Source organism: Protopterus annectens, chromosome 2.part1 (assembly GCF_019279795.1).
Source record: "Protopterus annectens isolate FY-2018-M chromosome 2.part1, PAN1.0, whole genome shotgun sequence".
In the NCBI taxonomy this organism is placed as follows: domain Eukaryota; kingdom Metazoa; phylum Chordata; order Ceratodontiformes; family Protopteridae; genus Protopterus; species Protopterus annectens.
Genome location: NC_056729.1, coordinates 1,076,712,792 through 1,076,733,230, shown reverse-complemented (window position 1 = coordinate 1,076,733,230; position 20,439 = coordinate 1,076,712,792). Strand labels below are relative to the sequence as shown.

At 38.4% G+C, this 20,439-nt stretch overlaps 1 protein-coding gene across 2 annotated transcripts in view; it reads left to right on the top strand.

The window, feature by feature from the left end:
* LOC122794328 overlaps nucleotides 1–20,439 on the top strand; it is a 1,793,522-nt gene that overhangs the window by 845,599 nt on the left and 927,484 nt on the right. Inside the window, exons 14-15 of one of the 2 annotated variants that reach the window (XM_044062631.1) lie at nucleotides 10,271–10,423; nucleotides 11,069–11,275. The exons of the other annotated variant lie outside the window; for it this stretch is intronic. Of the exons in view, the coding sequence (XP_043918566.1) occupies nucleotides 10,271–10,423; nucleotides 11,069–11,275 (360 nt within the window). The remainder of the gene's footprint in view (nucleotides 1–10,270; nucleotides 10,424–11,068; nucleotides 11,276–20,439) is intronic. 2 annotated transcript variants of the gene reach the window in all.

Below are 20,439 nucleotides of genomic sequence, written 5' to 3'. Positions count from 1 at the left end.
CTGTATCCACCAGTACATACTGTCAGTGTCACATCCCTGTATTGGCCCAGTAATCAAGGAGCCTCTATCATCACTACTACCACCAGTGAGGAATTTACACAATGGGTGTATGAGAAATGCACACACAGTAAATTACAATTACCCTTCAGAGCACACAGAGATCACAGTCAGTCTAGGGCTGGTTTCTCCCTCTCTCTCCAGATCCCCGATAAGACTCCCCACTGGCACAGCTGTATGGTTAACATCTCAGCAAAGTGCCCAAGCAAAACATCCCTCACCTTCTCTGTCCAAACTGTGCTTTGTGTCCCTGCCCAAGTAGCTGACACACAAACTTTGAGATTTGATTTATGAATCACACACAGACACATGCACTTCTGTGAAAGGCTGGCACAGGTTTACCAGCTATGGTCCCTTTTGCCCACACTTAAAAGTAGTTCTGACTGCCACAATCCAGCTCTTTATCAGCTACTGTAAGGCCCTTACCAAAGGGTGATGAATCCTACTGTGTGATGTGTTTATTAGTCAAATGGTAAGAGTGACCAAGACTGAGCCTATTGGTGTGGGCTATCCAGTGCCACCGAATATACATGCAAGTATTCTAAGAGCTTACTTAGTTCTATACAGACCATACACAATTACAAGGTTTACCTATATTTAATAATAATTAATAAAGGAACAATACAATACTCTATCAATACAGTAACTACAGAGTTCAGACTCACAGGGAATAATTTCAGACAACATTGCAGGCCAGTCTGAAATAATTACAGCAAACATCTACGGTAAAAGTTTTATAGGATGATACTAGGCTATTGGTCTGGATGCCTTTATAGGCCTAACCAAGACTTTTGCCCATGTTCCTTCAAAGTCAGCACCTGTTTCCCCTGTCCAGTAGAGACACAGGTGGGATCCCAGGGGTATTGTTTCCCATCCAGTCATCCAGGTTCTTCTTAAAGAGGCCTAGAGAGGTGATTTGCATGACATGGACAGGGACTCTATTCCACAGTTGGCCGCATCTTTGGAACACAAATCTATCCAGAAAACAAGTTCTATTCATGTCACAGACTAGGTTAAGGCCTTGCGTGCAGGTTGCACAAGTTTTTGTCTTACGGATATACAGCAACTCCATCAGGGCTGGGTCGGTCATGGTCTTGTATGCCAGACAGAGGTCACCTCTGAGGAGTCTGTATGACACAGTGTGGTGGGACAGGACTTTTAGCCTATCTGTGTCTGGTAGGTTTTTGAGGGAATGGATTCTCTTGGTAAGGAACCTCTGTGTTCTCTCCAGCTGCTGCATGTGCTTTGTGAGGCACATGTTGAATGGGGCATTGTACTTAATTATGGGCTTTATAAGGGAAGAATACAGGGATGTTATGTCCCTGGATGAGATACCCTTACTTATGAGCTGGGACATGTAAGAAGCTTTCCATACATTGGAAGCAACATGGTGGTCAAAAGTCAGGTTGCTATCAATCTAGGTTTCCAAATCCCACACAACTGACTGCATGTTTAGGACATTGTTAATAATGTGATCATTTGTGGGGACATCACTCTCCCAAAGGGGATGATGATGCACTCTTTTGTTTTCAGCTTGAGGCCATGTTTCTAGCACCAGTCATTTGGTTGGGTGAGACCCTCTTAGAAGATGTCCACATCACTAGGGGAATTGACAGCTCCAAGCTTGCAGTTATTTGCAAACTTGGTCAGCCATAGCCCACTGGTTTTCACCTGTATCTCAGAAAAGTATATTTCACATAAGAGAGGCTCCAAAAACAAACCTTGGTGTATGCCACTCAATACAGGTCTCCTGCTTGAGGTGGTGTCCCCTATTTTGACTAGGTTGGTTCTATCAGTGAGCCAGTTAGCTGCATATCTGGTAACATACAGATCGATGCCTAGTTCAGAATGTTTATCTATTATGCCCAAGTGGGGAATAGTGTCAAAGGCATAGGCCAGGTCATGGTAGGTGGTGTGCACTGTCTTCCCCTCATCCATGGCTTTGATGAATATCTCAAAAATGTTGATCAAATGTAACAGGCATAACCTCCCCTTCACAAAGCCAAACTGTGTGGGATCAAGTGTTTGGAGGTTAACAATGTCCTTGTTAATGAGGTCCATGATAATCCATTCCATGGCCTTGCAGATCAGGCTAGTTAGGCTGATGGGTCTATAATTTCCCGGATCGGTGGATACTCCACCTTTGTGTAAAGGGGTGACAGTGCCTGCCCTCCAATCAGCTGGGACCAGGCCGATAGTCAAGCTTTGGATGAATAGGGTGCATAATGCTGCTGCAAGTTCCTGCCTGCATTCATATAGGATGCAGCCTGGGATGTTATCATGTCCAATGGAGGCTGTATATTTTGCTTTTGAGGGAGCAGTGATGGCCTGATCCCTAGATGTAAGGGGAAGGGTGCAGGTACTGGGAATGTCCTGATTTACTGATGGGGGGAACAGAAGGGTAAAATTTCCACTGAATCTGTCAGCCAGCAGGTTTGCTATATCTATGGCATTTGTATATGTGGTGTCCCTGACCACCAGTTTTAAACAGATCTGGGTGCTACCTTTGAGATTACGGACATATGTGAAGAAGGCATTATGACTGTCTCCAGTAGATGTGGACAATCTGGGCTTGAAATTTGCTTAACAGGATTTCACTAGGGTTCTTATATGCTTGTTTAAGCTAAGAAGAGATTGCTTCCAATTGGGCACCTGCTCCTTTTTGGTCCTGGATGGCACTTTTTTCCTTTTGTTATAGAGTCCACCAGACAGATTTACTCTTTCTTGCGGGGGATGATTTAGTCCTGTCAGGTATTCCTGATTCCATGCAGCCATATAAATGTTCATACAGTAATTTAGTATAGTTCTGGATACTGGTACCAGTTCCTAGAGAGGGGGGTTGGGGCTGTGAAGCTGTCTATACCATCCCTCAGGAGGCTGTAATATGCTCTGGAAAAGTGTTTTTGTATGACCCTAGCTAGAGGGTGGTCGAGGGGGATGGTGACTTCAAGCATAACTGCTTTATGGTCTAATTTTACAAGGGAGGTTGATACTGCTGGGATGCTGAAGTGGTAACTCATATCAATTAATACCAAGTCCAGGATATTACCACCTCTTGTGGGGGTATCGACTAGCTGTTCCAAAGCATTTGCATTGACATAATTGAGGAATCTCTGGCCATGTGTGTTCTGGCATGAGTAGTAGTGCTTAAAGTCATTGTTTGGGTAGTTAAAGTCACTCAGGATCAGGGTAAAGGGTTGAATCTGGATAGATTCAAACAGGTCTAGATAGGCAGTTTGAGCATATTAGGTCAGATTTGGGGTCTGGTAGCTAGCTATGATTTGTATAGGGGTCTTGTCAATGGCTAACTGCACCTGGAGTGTCTCCTGTGTGTCATACAGTTTGACCAGCCTGGAGGTGTGTATGTCTTTAATGTATATTGAAACTCCTCCTCCTTTTGCTTTAATACACACCCATAGTTTGGGGTCTGAGTGTATGATAGGATGAGTAACCAGGTATAGCTGGGGTGCTCTCCACAGCTTTGAGCCAGGTTTCTGTTAATGCGCAGATGCCAGCATTTTCCATGGTTAAGACTGTTTGCAATGAGTGCAATTTAACGTTAAACTCCTAGCATTTAACAGCACTACCTTTAATTTGGGTTTTGTTGCAATTCTTATGCTGGTAGTTTTAACCTCATCACTTTGCTGCCAGTATTCCTGCCTGTGTGGTTTAAATAAGGTCGTATTCACACCCTTTGCTATTATTGGACCATTTTCAAAAATGCTGAGCAAAGCTGAGCAGTGCGCAAACTTGCTAAGCTGAGTTGAGTAGTGCTTAAGGTGGCAAATGCTGAGCAGTGCTTAGCAGTATGCAAATATGTTTAGCAGAGCTGAATACTGCATAGAATGGGACTTCTTAGCAATGCTCATGCCAGTTAAGCAGAGCTGAGCACTGCTAAGTATTGCTCAGACAGGTACTGTTTTAGCATTGCTTAGCTTGGCTTAGCAGTGCTAAGCAAAACTGAGCTAAGGGCAAACAAATGTTTTTATTTAAAAAAGAAGTCAAAATTGAATATTAATTACTCATTACTGATGCATTATTATTATTAAGTGTGTATGTATGTATATATGTATATATATATATATATATATATATATATATATATATTTTTTTTTTTTTTACTTAAGCAATAACTGACAACGTCGGTATGGTATATTAAGATTTAGCCATGGTTGTTGTGGTTTAATCATGGCAGCGAAGCCCGATTGATTAAATAAAGGTAACCATGGGAAAAATCTTACTATGCCATGACCAAGGGGGTCAGTTATTGCTATTATACAATGACATTATTTAAGAGAAAATATGTACTTTTCTTAAATAAATGTCTTTGTATCCCAGCACCATGCTGTCCTTCCACATTTTTCCAGTATCTGGGGGCTTTCTCTGATGTACTGTGCATGTGTATGGGACTTGAGTTTCCATGCATACCCAGTACATCAGTGCTTTGCAAAGGAAGCATTGCAGAAAAGAAGGTCTCCATTACTCCAGTTTTGTTTACTATATATATATATATATTTTTTTTATATATATACAAAAATAAAATGTCGAACAATTTAGGGGTAGGAGAGAGAGAATGGAGAAAATACAAGGAAAATCAGGTATGTGTCTTTAGTTTTGAATAACGGACATGATTTTCTAGTATTTTCTCCATCCTGTCTCTCTGCTATGTCCAGAGTGCAGATTATTTTTATTTTATTTTTTGTTAAAAAAATATATAAAATTACAGTATACAGCAATGGAATAGAGTCAGCGGCAACCATAACTTTTTCCATTGGTATATGCTAGGATTTACAATGAGCACACTAACTGGGCTGAACAATCAGTGTGCTTGTTTAGGAATATCAATGACCAGTCACTGTATAAATTACATGAACTCCCCCGATGTGCTTTCATTGCATTACCTTGGGGTGTGACTGTACTGTATGAGATACTTGTGTTTAAATGGGGGTTTTCACCTTATATCTCCACTGACACTGGGAATTTGGACCAGCTATACTACCCTGGTTGACAAATATTAATTACTATATCATTAAATAAAATAAAAACACATAAAACTGCTTTCCCATGTAAAAGCTAAATGCCCTGTCTTGGTATTCAAGCCGCACACCTACTACATGCCAAGCCATGACTTTAACACATAAGCTAACAGAGCTGTTCAAATATCAGCTAGACATTTGTATAAAGCTTCTTCTATAGCAGAAATTTGGAAAGCTCCCTTAGCTAACAGAGCTGTCCAAATTTTAGCTATACTTTTATATATAGGTTCTTTTATAGCTGTAATTTGGACAGACCCCTTAGCTAAGGGAGCTATCCAGATTTCAGTTATAGTAGATGCTGTATACAAATGTATAGCTGAACTTCAAAAAGTTCCTTTAGCTTAGTGGTTCGAGTCATGTAGAATGTGCAAGGTTTGAATACCAAGACAGAACATTCAGCTTTTACATAGGACATCAGTTTTCTTTTCTTTTTTATTTAATTTATTTTATTTAGTGATGTAGTACAGCACTTTCACAATTCAGGGGACATGCCACAGTAAGTGTCACACACCCCCTGCATTGCATTCAGTTCCCATTCATAATGTCAGTGTCTGTGGACATTGTTTTTTAATGTAAAGTGCCGTACGGCTCTTTCACAATGCAAGGGGTGTGTGACAGTACCTGTCACACACCGACTGCATTTCTTTTACTTGCCATTAAGTATTTCAGTGTCCCTGGACACTTTTTGATTTTGTAAAGTGCTGTACAGCACGTTGTCAGTGCAGGGGATGTGTTATAGATCTGCCAGCACTGTAACACACCCCCTAGCATTCATTCAGTATCTGTTTTTGTGGCTCACTCTCAGTAGTGTGCCTTCATTAATAATATGTAAGGCGCACTGCAGAGAGGGGGAATGCAGACATGGACACCATTTACTCTGTGTAGGAATAACACTATTCCTATGTGGAGTTTACTGAATCCTGGGGACAGTTTATTTTCACTGCTGAGTGCTGATTGTTGTTTTTTTTTTATTTCAGACTTGCCCTGTTTTTGTAAAACTTCTCAATCTCCTTTGTGATGTTTTTTTTTTTTTTTTTACTGGTAAATAAAATCACTGTGGATTATAGTCAGTCACAGTCCGTGATGAGTACTGGTGTCTCTTACCTCTTATTCTTTAGAAAATGCAGGATGATATAAAGTATGTTGATGTATTAACTTTCTAAGTGAATCAGAGTACTGCTAAACCATCACTAATTTTCTGTATTTGTTTCACATTATTATTATTATTATTGTTATTATTTGGCTTGGTCAAGACCAAATAAATTGAGTACCTCTTATACCCCAATTGTAATGAAATTAAATAAACAAGTGTGTTACAGAGAGTTTTGTTGCTGCACTGCCAAAGACTTAAATGTCAAACTTTCTCAGCTGTTATATTTCACAGGTGTGGGCTAAGTCGTGCTGAAGTTCATATTGTTTTTTGACAGGGTATCAGATGCATTGCTATGCCCTATCTAAATCTAGGCATATTATAGAAATGTGAAACGGTGTCATGGTGACTCATGAGTCAGTGAGTGAGTGTGTGTGTGTGTGTGTGTGTGTGTGTGTGTATGCACACGCATCTGTGTGTGCGTGCACGTGTATTCTAAGTATCATATATGCTGGTGTGTTTGGGAAAGGGGAGTACCTCAGCAGTAGTTCTCTAGCCGAAATGGAGAAGGGCAAAGAATGTTTCATGCTATGCCAAATAGAAAGAGTTTAGCGTGACATTAGGGTGCCAAGATTTTTATTTATTCCATGTTGCATTCCCACTAATTACTTTATTAATTCAATTCCACATGCATTTTATTCATTTTTATGTGATGTTCTGCTTTGTCTGCCTTGTTAATCTGTGTTTATTTGATGTTATTTTGTACAAAAAAATTGATTTGTATTTATTTTACTTTTATTTAATACCAGTTTAGTAGTTAGAGCTCATTTAATTTGTATTTATTTAAAGTTTACGCCAGTTCAGTAGTTATTAGAATTCATTTGACTTTTTACACAAATTGCATTATTTTAATTTTATATGATGAGTGCAGCACTTAATTATATTTTAATAAAAGGACATTTTTAGTTTTATACAAGTTCAACGTTTTATAAAAGTTCAAATGTTAATATAAATAAGACACTATTGTTTTGGTTATATTTTGCGTTTAATATTATGCTTGTTCAATTTGCATCTGAATGTTTGTATCCCAAAATTCCACTGGAGTGGGCTGTGTTACATAATTTTGTATGCAACTTTTATGTTAATCAGCATACCATCTTTTGGCCCATTGTACCTACTTTTTATGGGCCTTTTTCCAGATTTTTGATGTTTCCAGGTTGACATGTATGAGACCAGCTACTACACAGGAGGGAACTAAAAGTGAATGACTCTCAGTCTAAATTAAAAACACCCTCACAACCAGACAAGTAAAGTGTATGACCCACTGGAAAACACACATGTGCAACTCACGATAAACAGGGTCTTGTACTGTATCCTTGCAACAGATAGGTCCCCTCAGTTTCTCAGAAAACCCATGCTACCTATCTCAGTGTACTAGAGTCCCTCACCTTTCATCCCAAAACAATATTCATGGTGGATCTCATTTAACACTATACAGATAGGGAAGCCTACACCTCTTCTAATGCACAAGCCATTGGATTCCTAAACTTAAATAATACCAACATCCTGGAACAGTTGTTCCATTCTCCTACCAGAGGTACAAACATCCTTGACCCTGTACTCAGTAACATGGGGGAGTGATATTCCTCATCAAATGCAATGTCTTCTCATCAGATTTTACCATAGAACAGTATTGCTTGAAATAAAAATTAAATCCTGGGATCCAGCGAAACCAAAAACTTTTAGGAAATATTCCAAAGTTATCCTCTCTCTACTAAGTGACACCAAGAAACCCCAGTCCCTCTAAACACCATAGAAAATGCTGAGGTATTTACTTAATCTCTGTACAACCATACTGACAGCTGTAGCAAGCAAGCTGTTTCCACTCATATTAAGAATCAGATGAACTCAAAAGGCAATCCACCCTGGTCGAATCATAGTATTAATCAGTAATACAACAGAATAAAAAAATCTTGGTCAAGCATAAGATGGACAAAGCCCGACATACTAAAACTCCCTGACCAATCTAAACAGACAGGTAAGAGGGTTAGTTAGAATTTCAAATGCTAAATTTGAAGATAAAATAGCTTCTTAGGCAAAGCACAGCCACAAAGTTTTCTACATCGTTGTCTGTAACCTCAGGGGAAATATACAACAATGCACAGAGCTTATTGTAAATGGCAACACCCAGAATGAACCAGAGGCCATTGCCAACCTATTGGCTATCAAGTTCAGCTCAAATATCTCCCCAACACCCCCAACTGTTACATATCACAAAGCCTCCAACCATTACCAGGGAACAGGTCATCAGTGCACTTTCCAAGGCCAGAAAGACTGCATAGATGGTGTCAAATAACATCCCAGGATTCTTAATAAAGACCATGAAACATGACCTGTTTGGTCCACTCGAATCACTTTTCAGCTGGTGCCTACAGTCAGGTTCTCTGCTCAAGGAATGGAAGATGGCTACAGTCATTCCCCTGCAAAAATAAGGTCTGATCAATGATCCAGATAACTACAGGCCCATAAACCTAACCAGCCTCATATGTAAGGCCATGGAAAAAAAATCATCATGGACATGATAATTGAGGGAATATGTAACCTGCAAATGCTGGACCCATCACAGTTTGGCATTGTAAAGGAAGGTCAAGCCTATTAAACCTGGTGGACTTCTTTGAGAGGAGAATCAAAGCAATGGATGAAGGCAAGACTATACACACAGCTTACCATGACCTGGCCAAATGTTTAGGTACAATACCCAACTCAGGCATTATAAACAAACTCACTAATTTAGGTATAAACCCTTTTATCACCAGCTGGATAGCCAGCTGGCTCACTGGTAGAACCCAGGAGGTCAAAATAGGTGAGGTCACCTCCAGTAAGACGCCAGCCATTACTGGACTACCAAGGGTTCAGTACTGAGTCTGCTCCTTTTTGGCTTGAATTTCTCTGAAATTAAAGCAAATGCTGAACGCTTATGGCTGGCTAGGTTTGCAGAGCATTGTAAGCTGGATTTTACTGAAAACACTGCAGATATTAGTATTCCTCATGAAGACAGTACCCTTACCATTGACCATCATGTGGCCACAATGGTGAGAAAGTCCTTTTATGTTGTTCGACTTATAACTAAAGGCATGACATCTAGGCACAAAGAGGTTATTATCCAACTGTACTCTGCCCTTAACAGATCAATGATAAAGTACAATGCTTACTTCAGTATTTACCTGACCAGGTGTATGCAGCTACTAGAGTGACCTCTGAGGTTTCTTAGAAAAAGAATTCAAGACATAGCAAACCTGCCTGACGTAAAGCACCTTAAAGCTCTTTTCCTCTACTCAGTCTCCTATACATTGCTTAGGAGTGATTTATGCCTGGGTTACAAGGCACTTGCAAACCTAACGCTTATGAATCTCATACAGATGCATAAGTCATACAGTACCAGAAATACATGGTCTAGGGAACTGACTTTTGTCTGTAACCTAAACAGAACATGCTGGAAAGACAGTTATGTGTCTTAGAGACTGCCCGTCCTATGGAATAGGCTTCCAAATCATGTAAAGCTGAGTTTGTTTATTAGCCTATTTAAGTGCAGCCTAGACCAGTTGATGGGGAATAGGAAGTTTACACAAGGCCCGGCACCCATGTGCTTTTATGGACAGAGGTAGCTTATAAATGTTTGGCCCTCAATGTCCTGTTTGGCTACAGGATGTCATTATTCTTTTAGGAAAACTTGGGAAGGCTTAGAAAGGCACTCATGGTTATTTGCCTAGTAACAATTTATTAACCTATGAATGTATGTAACTGCAGACAGAACAGCATAACTTATATATATATATATATATATATATATATATAAAAGACTTGTGATTACGATAGGAGCATCTATCGACAAGGGACACATATGTATCTGCCTTTGAAAAGCTGTAGAATAAACAGTACACTTATTTGTTAACACTTTTTTGAAATAACTGCCAACTTGACCCTGTTCTTTAATATAATTTAGTTTTATGCCAAATGCTTAAGAACTCTCAATGAATTCAAATGTAAACAAAGTGAGTTATTAACAATTCGGTTTTCTTTTTCGCAGGCATGTTTGAATATGAGCTTCACATTGACCTTCCACCTAAATATCAGCTCATGCTGAAGAGTTTTCTAAACAATGTTTCTAATCCCCTCAGAATTAGTACATTGCTGACTCCAGGGTTTGCAGCAGATATCACCTACCTTAATCTTACTGCAGGTAATTTCATAAAGAACATTATCACACTCAAAAGTTGAAATCAAACACTCGTTTTAAGTACCCAGGCACAAACACGGTCCATACATTTATCTTTGTTTCACTTAATGCATTTTCAAGTAGAAACTAAAAATGTAATTAGTAATTTACTTTTTGAAGTATTGCAGACATTCACATGAATTTTATAGGTATATATATTATTTGTCTTGCATCTCACCCACTTACTATGATATAGTGAAATCTGGGCTGAGTTTGTATTTAGTCAGTGGATGATGAGGTGAAACCTATTATATGAAAGAGGTTATTTGGACAAGGAATAAAGCCTCTAGCAGAAAATACAGAGGGCTGTATGTGATATGGCGTCTGCAGAAGAAACGTTCATTGTAAATGTAAATGCAAACTGTTATGCACTTTATAGTTAACTAGCTACATGCCTGATTTCAAACACAGTGCAGAAACTTCACAAGTCACATGCACTTCAGTGCACAGAAGCACAGAGTGGTCAGGACAGAGAAAGGTACTTAAAAATTACTAATTCTAGGGATCTTAATGATGATTTCCAGAAGATATATAACCATATCATTATTTTTCAGTGTGCCATTAGATTTTTTATCAAATGTAATGAATGGTTCTGTTATCTTTTTTCAGTATGCACTCTTGTAAATAGTGAAACGCTGTGTACCTGTGAGACTGGATATATCTGGAGCAGTGAAATGTGTAACATTTATGGAAGGTGTTCAAATCAAACGGAAGGCAGCTGTGGCTGTGTGAGAAATATCCCTTCAAATGGAACATGTGAACAGGAGTCTATAACTGGAGCAATACCAACAACGCCGCCAATACTGGGAATCCAAGGTAATTTAGAAATTGGTCTGAATACAGAGATCATTTATTATGGTAGTTGTCTTTTTGAAGTTGGAGGTGTTTTTATAGTGACAAGTTCTTAATCAAACTGTGTTAATTATATGCAAAGTATCCTCATACATTTGTTCTTTACTTGGATCCAGAAAATTCCTAATCAGTATCTACCTTTCAAAAATTATAACTCTGCTGACATATGTCCATGAATGGGGTTTATATACTTTTCTAATTCATTATATTTCTTACTTTGCATCCAGGTCTGTGTAGCTTCAAATGGAATATTAATAAATTAAACTCCTGATAAAATAATTACCTGATGTGTATAATTACTAATAAAGTTCATGTTAAGCATACATATTTGGCTTTTTTATTAAACAACAATGTAAACACAATGTGGGGTACTCATGCATGATTTCTTTTAAGGAAGAATCCAAAGTTACTCAAACGTAAGGAGAGATTGCCTACATCATATAACCATACATAAAATAGTGTGTATTTGTGTATGTGTGTGGGTGTGTGTGGGTGTAGGGAGAGGCTTGTGCTTCTACCATCAGTTCGTGGATGATCTCTTCTTTTTATGGAAGGATAATGTCAAGCAACGTTTGGATTTTTTTGATACTGTGAATAGTAGTAGTAGTTTTTGAGATTCTCTCTGAATGATGCAGACAGACATTATTAATTTTTAGATATACAAGTAGTGAAGAAGCTGATGAAATTTTTTCTACTAGGATGCATAGGAAAGATTGTTTTTGACCCTGCTACATTGCACTAGCATGCATCCAGAACCTGTTTTCCCTAATACTGTTAAAGGGCAGGCATTCAGAACTTCTAGGCTTTTCCTTAATACTGATGAGTTTGAAGGAGGCCTGGAACAGATTAAGACAGATTTTATAAAAAGGGGTTATAAAAAGCCTGAGATGGAGGAAGCCTGTTCTTTAGCTATGGTATCTAGATTTACCAATGGGTGCCCATATGTTTCTTCACCTCTAGCAGCTAGTGGAGATAAGAGGACACAAAGTAATGGGCCTATGTTTTGTCTTACTTATAGAAGTGATAACAACAAGTTGAGAGATATTTTTACAAGGTACCGGCATGTTCTTCACACAGATGAAAAGATTGTCAGTTTAGTAGGACCCAGACCCACGTTTAGCTATAGAAATAAGAAATCACTCAGGAGGAGGTCATGTCACCCTAAGGACTTAATTCCAGTAAGGACAGATAGTGTTTTAGGCACCAAAATGTGTGGCACATGCTCATTCTGTGTTTACATTGATGAGTCATTAATTTTTACACATCCTGATGATAGGAAGGTTTATTATGTTATTATGTTAAGACTCGAGCTGATTGTAATACACGGATTTTTAACATATTTGGCTCACTGCAAGTCCTGTAAGATGTTCTATGTGGGCGAAACAAATAGACGTCTGTGTATAAGAGACCGTTGTTATTGTTCCTGTAAGGGGCTGAGTTATAGTGCCCTAGCCATGCACATGAACATAAGGGTGAGGGACATAGATTTCTTTTTCAGGTTTTGGAAGTTGTACAAGAAGGCTTGAGGCTAGGGGATTTGATCAATGAGACTGAACATGTTGAACTGCGCTGGATTCTCAGACTGAAAGCACATAAAGGGGCAGGTATGAATTATTTATTTCTTTGAAACATGTTCTAAAGGCTAGGAAATTAAGGAGAGGAGTTAAGAATAACACTATTTTTTAAGTTTATGTATTTAATGGTTTTTAAGTTTATGTATTTAATGTTTTCCTATAAGCTTTCAGAGGAGGTATTTCTTAGAATTTTATCAAAGGGTGGATCCCGTGTGCTATATGAGCTTTTGTATCCTAGCAGCAATACAGTTTTGTATTGGATGATTGTTTAATTGATGAGAGTTTCATTACTATTTAACAGGAAGGGATTTTGCTTGTGTTATGGACTGAAGAAGCAATCTTGGAATTGTGAAAGTGCTTACCTTCTTCTTCTTCTTCTGGCTTTTTCCCGGTTAGGGGTTGCCACAACAGATCACTTGTCTGCTCATGACTGGCAGTGGAGTTTTATGGTGCAGAGGTGCCAGCCCGGCATCCAACCTTCCACAGGAGGCACATGCATGCACACACTCACACCTTGGGCCAATTTGGAGTGTCCAATCCACCAACAGCATGTCTTTTGGATGTGAGAGGAAACCGGAGCACCCAGAGGAAACCCACCCGACCACAGGGAGAACTTGCAGACTCCACACAGAAGACACCCCAGCTGAGAATCGAACTGGAGAACCTCTTGCTGTGAAGTGGCAACTCTAACCGCTGCAGCACTGTGGCCACCCCATGAAAGTGCTTACCTGTTCATTGTTAAAGAGAGATTTTGCTACACTTTCAGTGGTCGACTTCATTTTCTCCTGAGCCGTGTTTCTGTGCAGTACTTGTTTTTTTTTTGTTTGGAACTTTTCAGTTTTACTGCACAGTTAAATGCTTGAGTTATTGTTTTTACTTATGGAATCTTACAAAATTTTTAAACAGGTGTTGTGCCTTCTTATGCCCATTATCAGGTGATCAGGTTATTCTTATAGGCCCAGCTTTATACAAAATGAATGTAACACTCTTAACCAAAGAGAATAGAGAATTTGCATCCATATTTGCATAAATGAATGTAACTGTGTCAACCAATGAAAATAGAGTTTTTATATCTATATTTACATATTCCTAATGTGGTGATGCTGTACAAAGTATAAATACCCCGAGTGTCTATGCAGTAGTTGTTACAAGAGAACCGAAATAAAACAAAGAGAGATTTTTGCCACAGCATTCACCTACCTATGTTGGACGTTCTTCAAGAATAAAGCTTTTGAAGACCAAAAAGCATACCTGAGTGGTTTTATTCAACTTTTGCAATAGGAAAATATGAGATCGTAGATGGAGGACATGGTTTATTCTCTTAAATTGATTTGGAAGGTTGTCCATCTTGAGTGAATTCACCAGCTGTAATTTAAGCTTTGTATGTGTGTTTTTTTAAGTCAGTATCGCTTTTGTGTTTCAAGTTCAGAGAAACCTTGGTGTACAGTTTCTCAACTTGAGAATCCTCAGTGCTTAATTTCTGATTGACAGCTTACTTAGTCTGTGTATTGGATTTAATAGAAAAATAAAACAGCTGTTTTATTGAAACATTTTGTCATTTTTACAGCAGCTTCACATATGTTTTTATGCTACGACTTTTTTTACATTTCATCTGTACATGGCAGGAATAAGTCACTGAGGTCTCAAGTTTGAGTGTAAACATTGCATCTTTCGGAAATGTTTTAATATTGTCACATGGATTTAATATTACAAGGTATCTTTTTCAGTGAGATAATCTTGTACTGTTTTATACTGTTAGAATTCTGAAAGGTAAAAGACATTTCTAATTTACTTAAGGCCATTCTTTAGGTAGGAGTCATTTGTAATAAACCAATGCTATAAAACTTTGCTTAAGAACAGTTCTGCATGTATATAAACATGTTTACAGAAATACCTCACAAATGTGTGTGTATATGACTATATATATATATATATATATATATATATATATATATATACACACACACACACATATATATATATATATATATACATATGATATATATATAGATATATATATGTATATGTATATATATATATATATATATATATATATATATATATATATATATATATACATACACATCTATATATATATGTGTATATATATATATATATATATATATATATATATATATATATATATGGTTTTACTTCATAATCTCGAATTACTGAAATCCCGAATTTCAGTAACTCGAGACTATAAAGACGAACCATTCACAATACCGAAACCCACAATCCCGAATCACACAATCACGAACATTCATACACCAGACACTACATAACACACACACCATTCCACCCACAGAACACAAACCACACAACCCTACACTACATATACTTATATATACCAACTCCGAGATCGCATATAACATAAAAAAAAAAAAACTCACACCACAGCATCCTCCACTCGCTCACACACAAATACACATTACACACACACACACACACACACACACACACACACACACACACACACACACACACACACACACACACAAACACCAACAAATCCAACACTCACACTCACACCTCCCTACCATTACCCACACATATAACGCACAAAAACACACACAAACAGTCACTCACCTGCAATTTCACGCACCATAACACTATACACAACGTACCTGAAATGCAGAAGCGTGGATTCGAGATAGTCAAATTCGCTCTTATGCACTTTCGGCATTCTGGTTTTCAGCTTCATGGTCTCGGGTTACTGAAATTCGGGATTTCAGTACTTCAACATTATGAAGTGTAACTATATATATATATATATATATATATATATATATAGAGAGAGAGAGAGATATGCATATAGATAGATCTATGCCTTTAGACATGTCTTGAGCTCTGAATACTGGACAGGCCTGTTCATTACCAGAACCAAAGTCATGTACCAAAGGCCCTACTATTCCTGGGAACAAGATTTGCTGCCCCCCCCCCCCCCCATGAAGTGCAACGTTATTTATATAGGCTCTGAATTTCTTAACTGAATAAATTGAGAAATAAGCTTCTTTGGTAAAACTCCAGTGAAAATAAACCAAATAACAAAAGAAGGAAAATAATGTAGTTGTAAGAAATTCCTTTGCCATATACTGAGGTCACACTGGGACATGCTATCAAGGAACTTAATAGTACTATTAAAATAATATGCAAACTTACTTTGCTACACATACCAAAATAAACTACAAATCTTTTAGGAAATTATGGAATTATGTTCAATAATGCAATGAACTCATCCATAATAATGCCATACATCTCAAGCCCAAGGATTTAGCCAATATGCTGGCAGACAAATTTAGCGCAAAATTTGCCCTGCCTACCATATTGCTACACCCACTAGCCATGAAAATTTAGTTTCTCCTGTAGTAACCCTGGAAAAAGTCTTAACAGTCTCTGTTAAAGTCAAAAAACAAAATTTGTATGGCAGGGCTGGCCCTGGGCAAAAGGGCCCCTCATACCACCTGGTGCTCTCATCCAGGTATACATACACCATCCAAACAACTGGAAATGTGTCCCTGCTAGAGAGGCGCCCTTGGCAGTCACCTAGTATACTATAGTGAGCTGCATTCCCATCTGTGCCAAGTATGAGCCTCTACTTAAAGTGTTCATCCTCAGCCTGTCCACAGGGTATGTCCATGATGCTTAGCAAACAGTCACTGTGACACCTCTAGAAAAATGAAGGCTACTCTACATACCCAGATAATTATAGACCTAATGCCTTCTCCAGCTTGTATATGAAAAGCCATGGAAGGTATTGTAACAGAACTCATTTATGCAGACCCAAGCAACCTAAATTATGTAAACACCAGAGCTTCACATTCCTAGCCATGGAAGACCCCAATCCTATCAGACCTTGTATTTCTTCACAAAACTAGTGGGCCCACACATAGCTGTACTAAAGACCAATATTTACTCCAACAAATAAGACTCAGTGGAGGAATAGATTTTTATCTCAATGTATTCTCAGCATGTGTTGCCAGTACAGGTAATGCAAGCTCCTACTTTTTTCCCATTAAGGCTAATCTTGATGATTGGATAGGTAAACAAAAATTTACACCATGGTTATCATGTACAGCCCTGCTTGATTTAGGTGGTGAACACTGTTAAGTGCTTGTAAAGGTTAAAACTTTTAAGTGAATCTGCTTCAAGATGTTTGTTTGCTAGGTATCCTATGGTCCCTATGATCTCTTGCCTATTATTGAACCAACATTCCTAAATAAAAATATGCATTGCTAACAATGGAAGATGTTTGTAAACTTATGATGGAACCAATATAAATAATGTATGGTTTCTCTTACTAATGTCTTTCAGCTTTTCCCGATTAAGGGTCACCAAAGCAGAACTCTGATCTGCTAATGATTGGCAATTAATTTTTATGGTGCTGAGTTGCCAGCCTGACACCCAGCCTTCAAACAAGGCACACCCATTCACACATGCAATTACCTGCATGTCTTTATGCATCATTCAACCATGGGGAGTACATGCAGATTCCACAAAGAAGGCACTCCAGCTGAGAAACGAACAGGAGAACCTCTTGCTGTGAGGCGACAACACTAACCACTGCACCACCGCAGCCTCTTATTTTGTAAAAATAGCTGAAACACTAAAATCTACAATGTCAGAAAATAGAAAAAGTGGTATTGGCCACTCTCAGTGAAAATAAATGATGGCTAATAATAATTAAAGCAGACTACAGAAATAACACAACTGTCAGGAATATGAATTAATAACAATCATGCAATGGCAGTCAAATTAAATTTAAATAGACATTAAATATATCACATGTCACTTATAAAGGAATTAAAAGGAAGTAAACAGAGGACTAAGGCTGTGAGCTGTTAATGAGCTGTTTGCTGAAATCAAGGGTAGAAGGTTTCATTCTTTCCACATCCATTTGCATGTGTGACTCTATACAAGTAACTTAACTGCAAAGAGATTCTGAGTTACTACTGAAAAGAGATGCTCATGTCCAGTGATCTTACCTTTTCAATACATGCTGATGAATGGATAAGGTTAGCATTGTCTGAAAGGTAACTAATGGGAAATATCGAATAGAAGAATGAAACCATTCCTGGGGAGGTTACATCATTGCAGTGGATGCATAGCTGATTCCCTGGTGGTGTTCTTTAGGTTGAAAGTCATTTGGGAAAAAATAATGTGCCCAGTCAATAGGCATCAGTACATCTGCTAGCAATTTGGTTACTAAAAATGTGTCATTATGCAAAAGATGAGAATGATTTTGCAAGACCTTTTAACTGTTAGCCGTAAAGTTGGTAAAGACTTGTTGTTATACTTTGCTGTTATCTGTATATGTATAACTGTGATATTTTGAGAGCCTGAGGTCTCTGTAGGTGCACTAATCTGTCAAAGGTTAGATAAATAGCCCCCCCAAAGATGCAGTAGGATAAAAAACATAAGGTGACTCTGGGACTGGGTGTGACAGGCATAAGGTTATTCTTTAAGAGACTGTGAGGAGACATAAATTATTAGATAATTATGACTTACAAGCCATCATGCATCAGTAAAATGACCAGTCACTAGTTGCACGTAAGTGTCAGTAAAGTCATGTTTTTGAGTTATTTTACAATAATGAATAATGAAAGTTGCTTGCTACTGAGATTTGCCTGCATACATCAACTGGACATAAGCTGATTTAAGTATATTTTCTGCATTTTATTGTGGTTTTATAATTTGAACTGATTCCTCAGATCTAGCTCTGTTGAAACTGTCTTCCCCACCCCCCCTACCTGTTCTTGGTTGTAGTTTAAATTTGGTGGCTTTTGCAGTGCCCACCCCACTGTAGATTTGATCTAGGACACTCCCCCAGTCCCATCTCTTTACCGCATTCTATCTAATAAACCCTTTCTGCACTTGCTTTTAGTCCTTTTTAATTTAATTACATTTTTTCAAACTGTGTGTGGACTAATATTGCTACATACTCAAGTGTGCCAGCTTGCACTGCATGTGAATTGTTTTTACTACTGTTTTTGCTACTTTTCTGAAAAAAAAAATATCTGCTTTTACTGTATTTGTGTTTCTTCCTAATTTATTTTGCTTTTGCGTCATCTTAAAAGAACTCAGTTGTATTTATTACTTCTTGGTGCAACTCATTCTAAGCCTTTTAGTTTAAGCACTTGGGTTCAGACCAGTTGTTTTACATTAAGAAGGTTTGTGGTTTGCACTGTAGTGGCAGGACAGGTAGCTTACATCCTTCTAAGTTGGGAACTGCTGATTGAGGGCTCAGTGTCAGTTATTCTAAAAGTGTATTAATTCTGGTTTAAGCACTTGGGCTTCAGGCCAGTTATTTTACATTAAAAGGGTTCATGGTCTGCACTCTTGTGGGAGGAGAGGCTGGACTCTGCCCTTCTGAGCTGGGAATTTCTGGTTAAAGGCTTATAGTGCCTGCATATTTGAACTGCTTCTTACTGAAATTGGTACACCTTGTTTGCTGTAGCGTAGACTAGATCCAGGCCTGCTGAATCTAGCTTTGTTTGTATAACTTGAGCACTAATCCAGGCATTCTTCAAAGTATTCAATTGTATTTATTACTGCTTGGTAGTAACTTGATTATAGTGTAGCTATCATTCTAAGTCTTTTGGATTAAGCTCTTGGGCTTCAGACCAGTCGTTTTACAATAGGAAGGTTTGTGGCCTGCACTGTGGTGGCAGGACAGGTGGCGTACATCCTTCTAAGTTGGGAACTGCTGATTGAGAGCTCAGTGCCTGTTATTCTAAAAGTGTATTAGTTCTGGTTTAAGCACTTGGGCTTCAGGCCAGTTATTTTACATTAAGAAGGTTCATGGTCTGCACTCTTGTGGGAGGAGAGGCTGGACTCTGCCCTTCTGAGCTGGGAATTTCTGGTTAAAGGCTTATAGTGCCTGCATATTTCAACTGTTTCTTACTGAAATTGGTACACCTTGTTTGCTGTAGCATAGACTAGATCCAGGCCTGCTGAATCTAGCTCTGTTTGTATGCGTGTTGTTTGTTTGCTTGTTATTTCCCTGAAACGCTAATACCACCTAAAACGTGGCTTTTCAGCGCTTCTGTGGATCCCTAGTGATATCTGCATTGCTTACTGTACTCATTTCTTTGTTTCACTTAAAAGAAAGTTACTGTTTGTCATTATTGTATTTAAGTTACCTGTAACACATTGCATTTAAGTTACCTGGCACTTGCTCACTAAAGGCACTTGCTCACTAAAGCAATTATATAAGTCAGCACTAAAAAATTAAAAGCACTACACTCTCACAAAGTCCTCTCGAGTACCTTGTTCCCCATTGGCCCTTTTTTTTCAATTATAAAGGAATTCCCAATACTATTTTAGCATGTCCAAAGGTCAGTTGTCAATCTTCTCTCCGGTCCAGCTGGTGAATCTGGGAATCTTGAGGCAATGTTACAACTGCCTCATGTAGACAGACAACCCTCTCCTCCTCCCAATAAATTCCAACACATGTGAGAGATGCATCCATATAGCCAAACTGGAGGCTAAGCTCTCTCAACTCAGTACTGGCGAAACCAGTCAGGAGGAGAAGGAAACCACACTCAATACAAT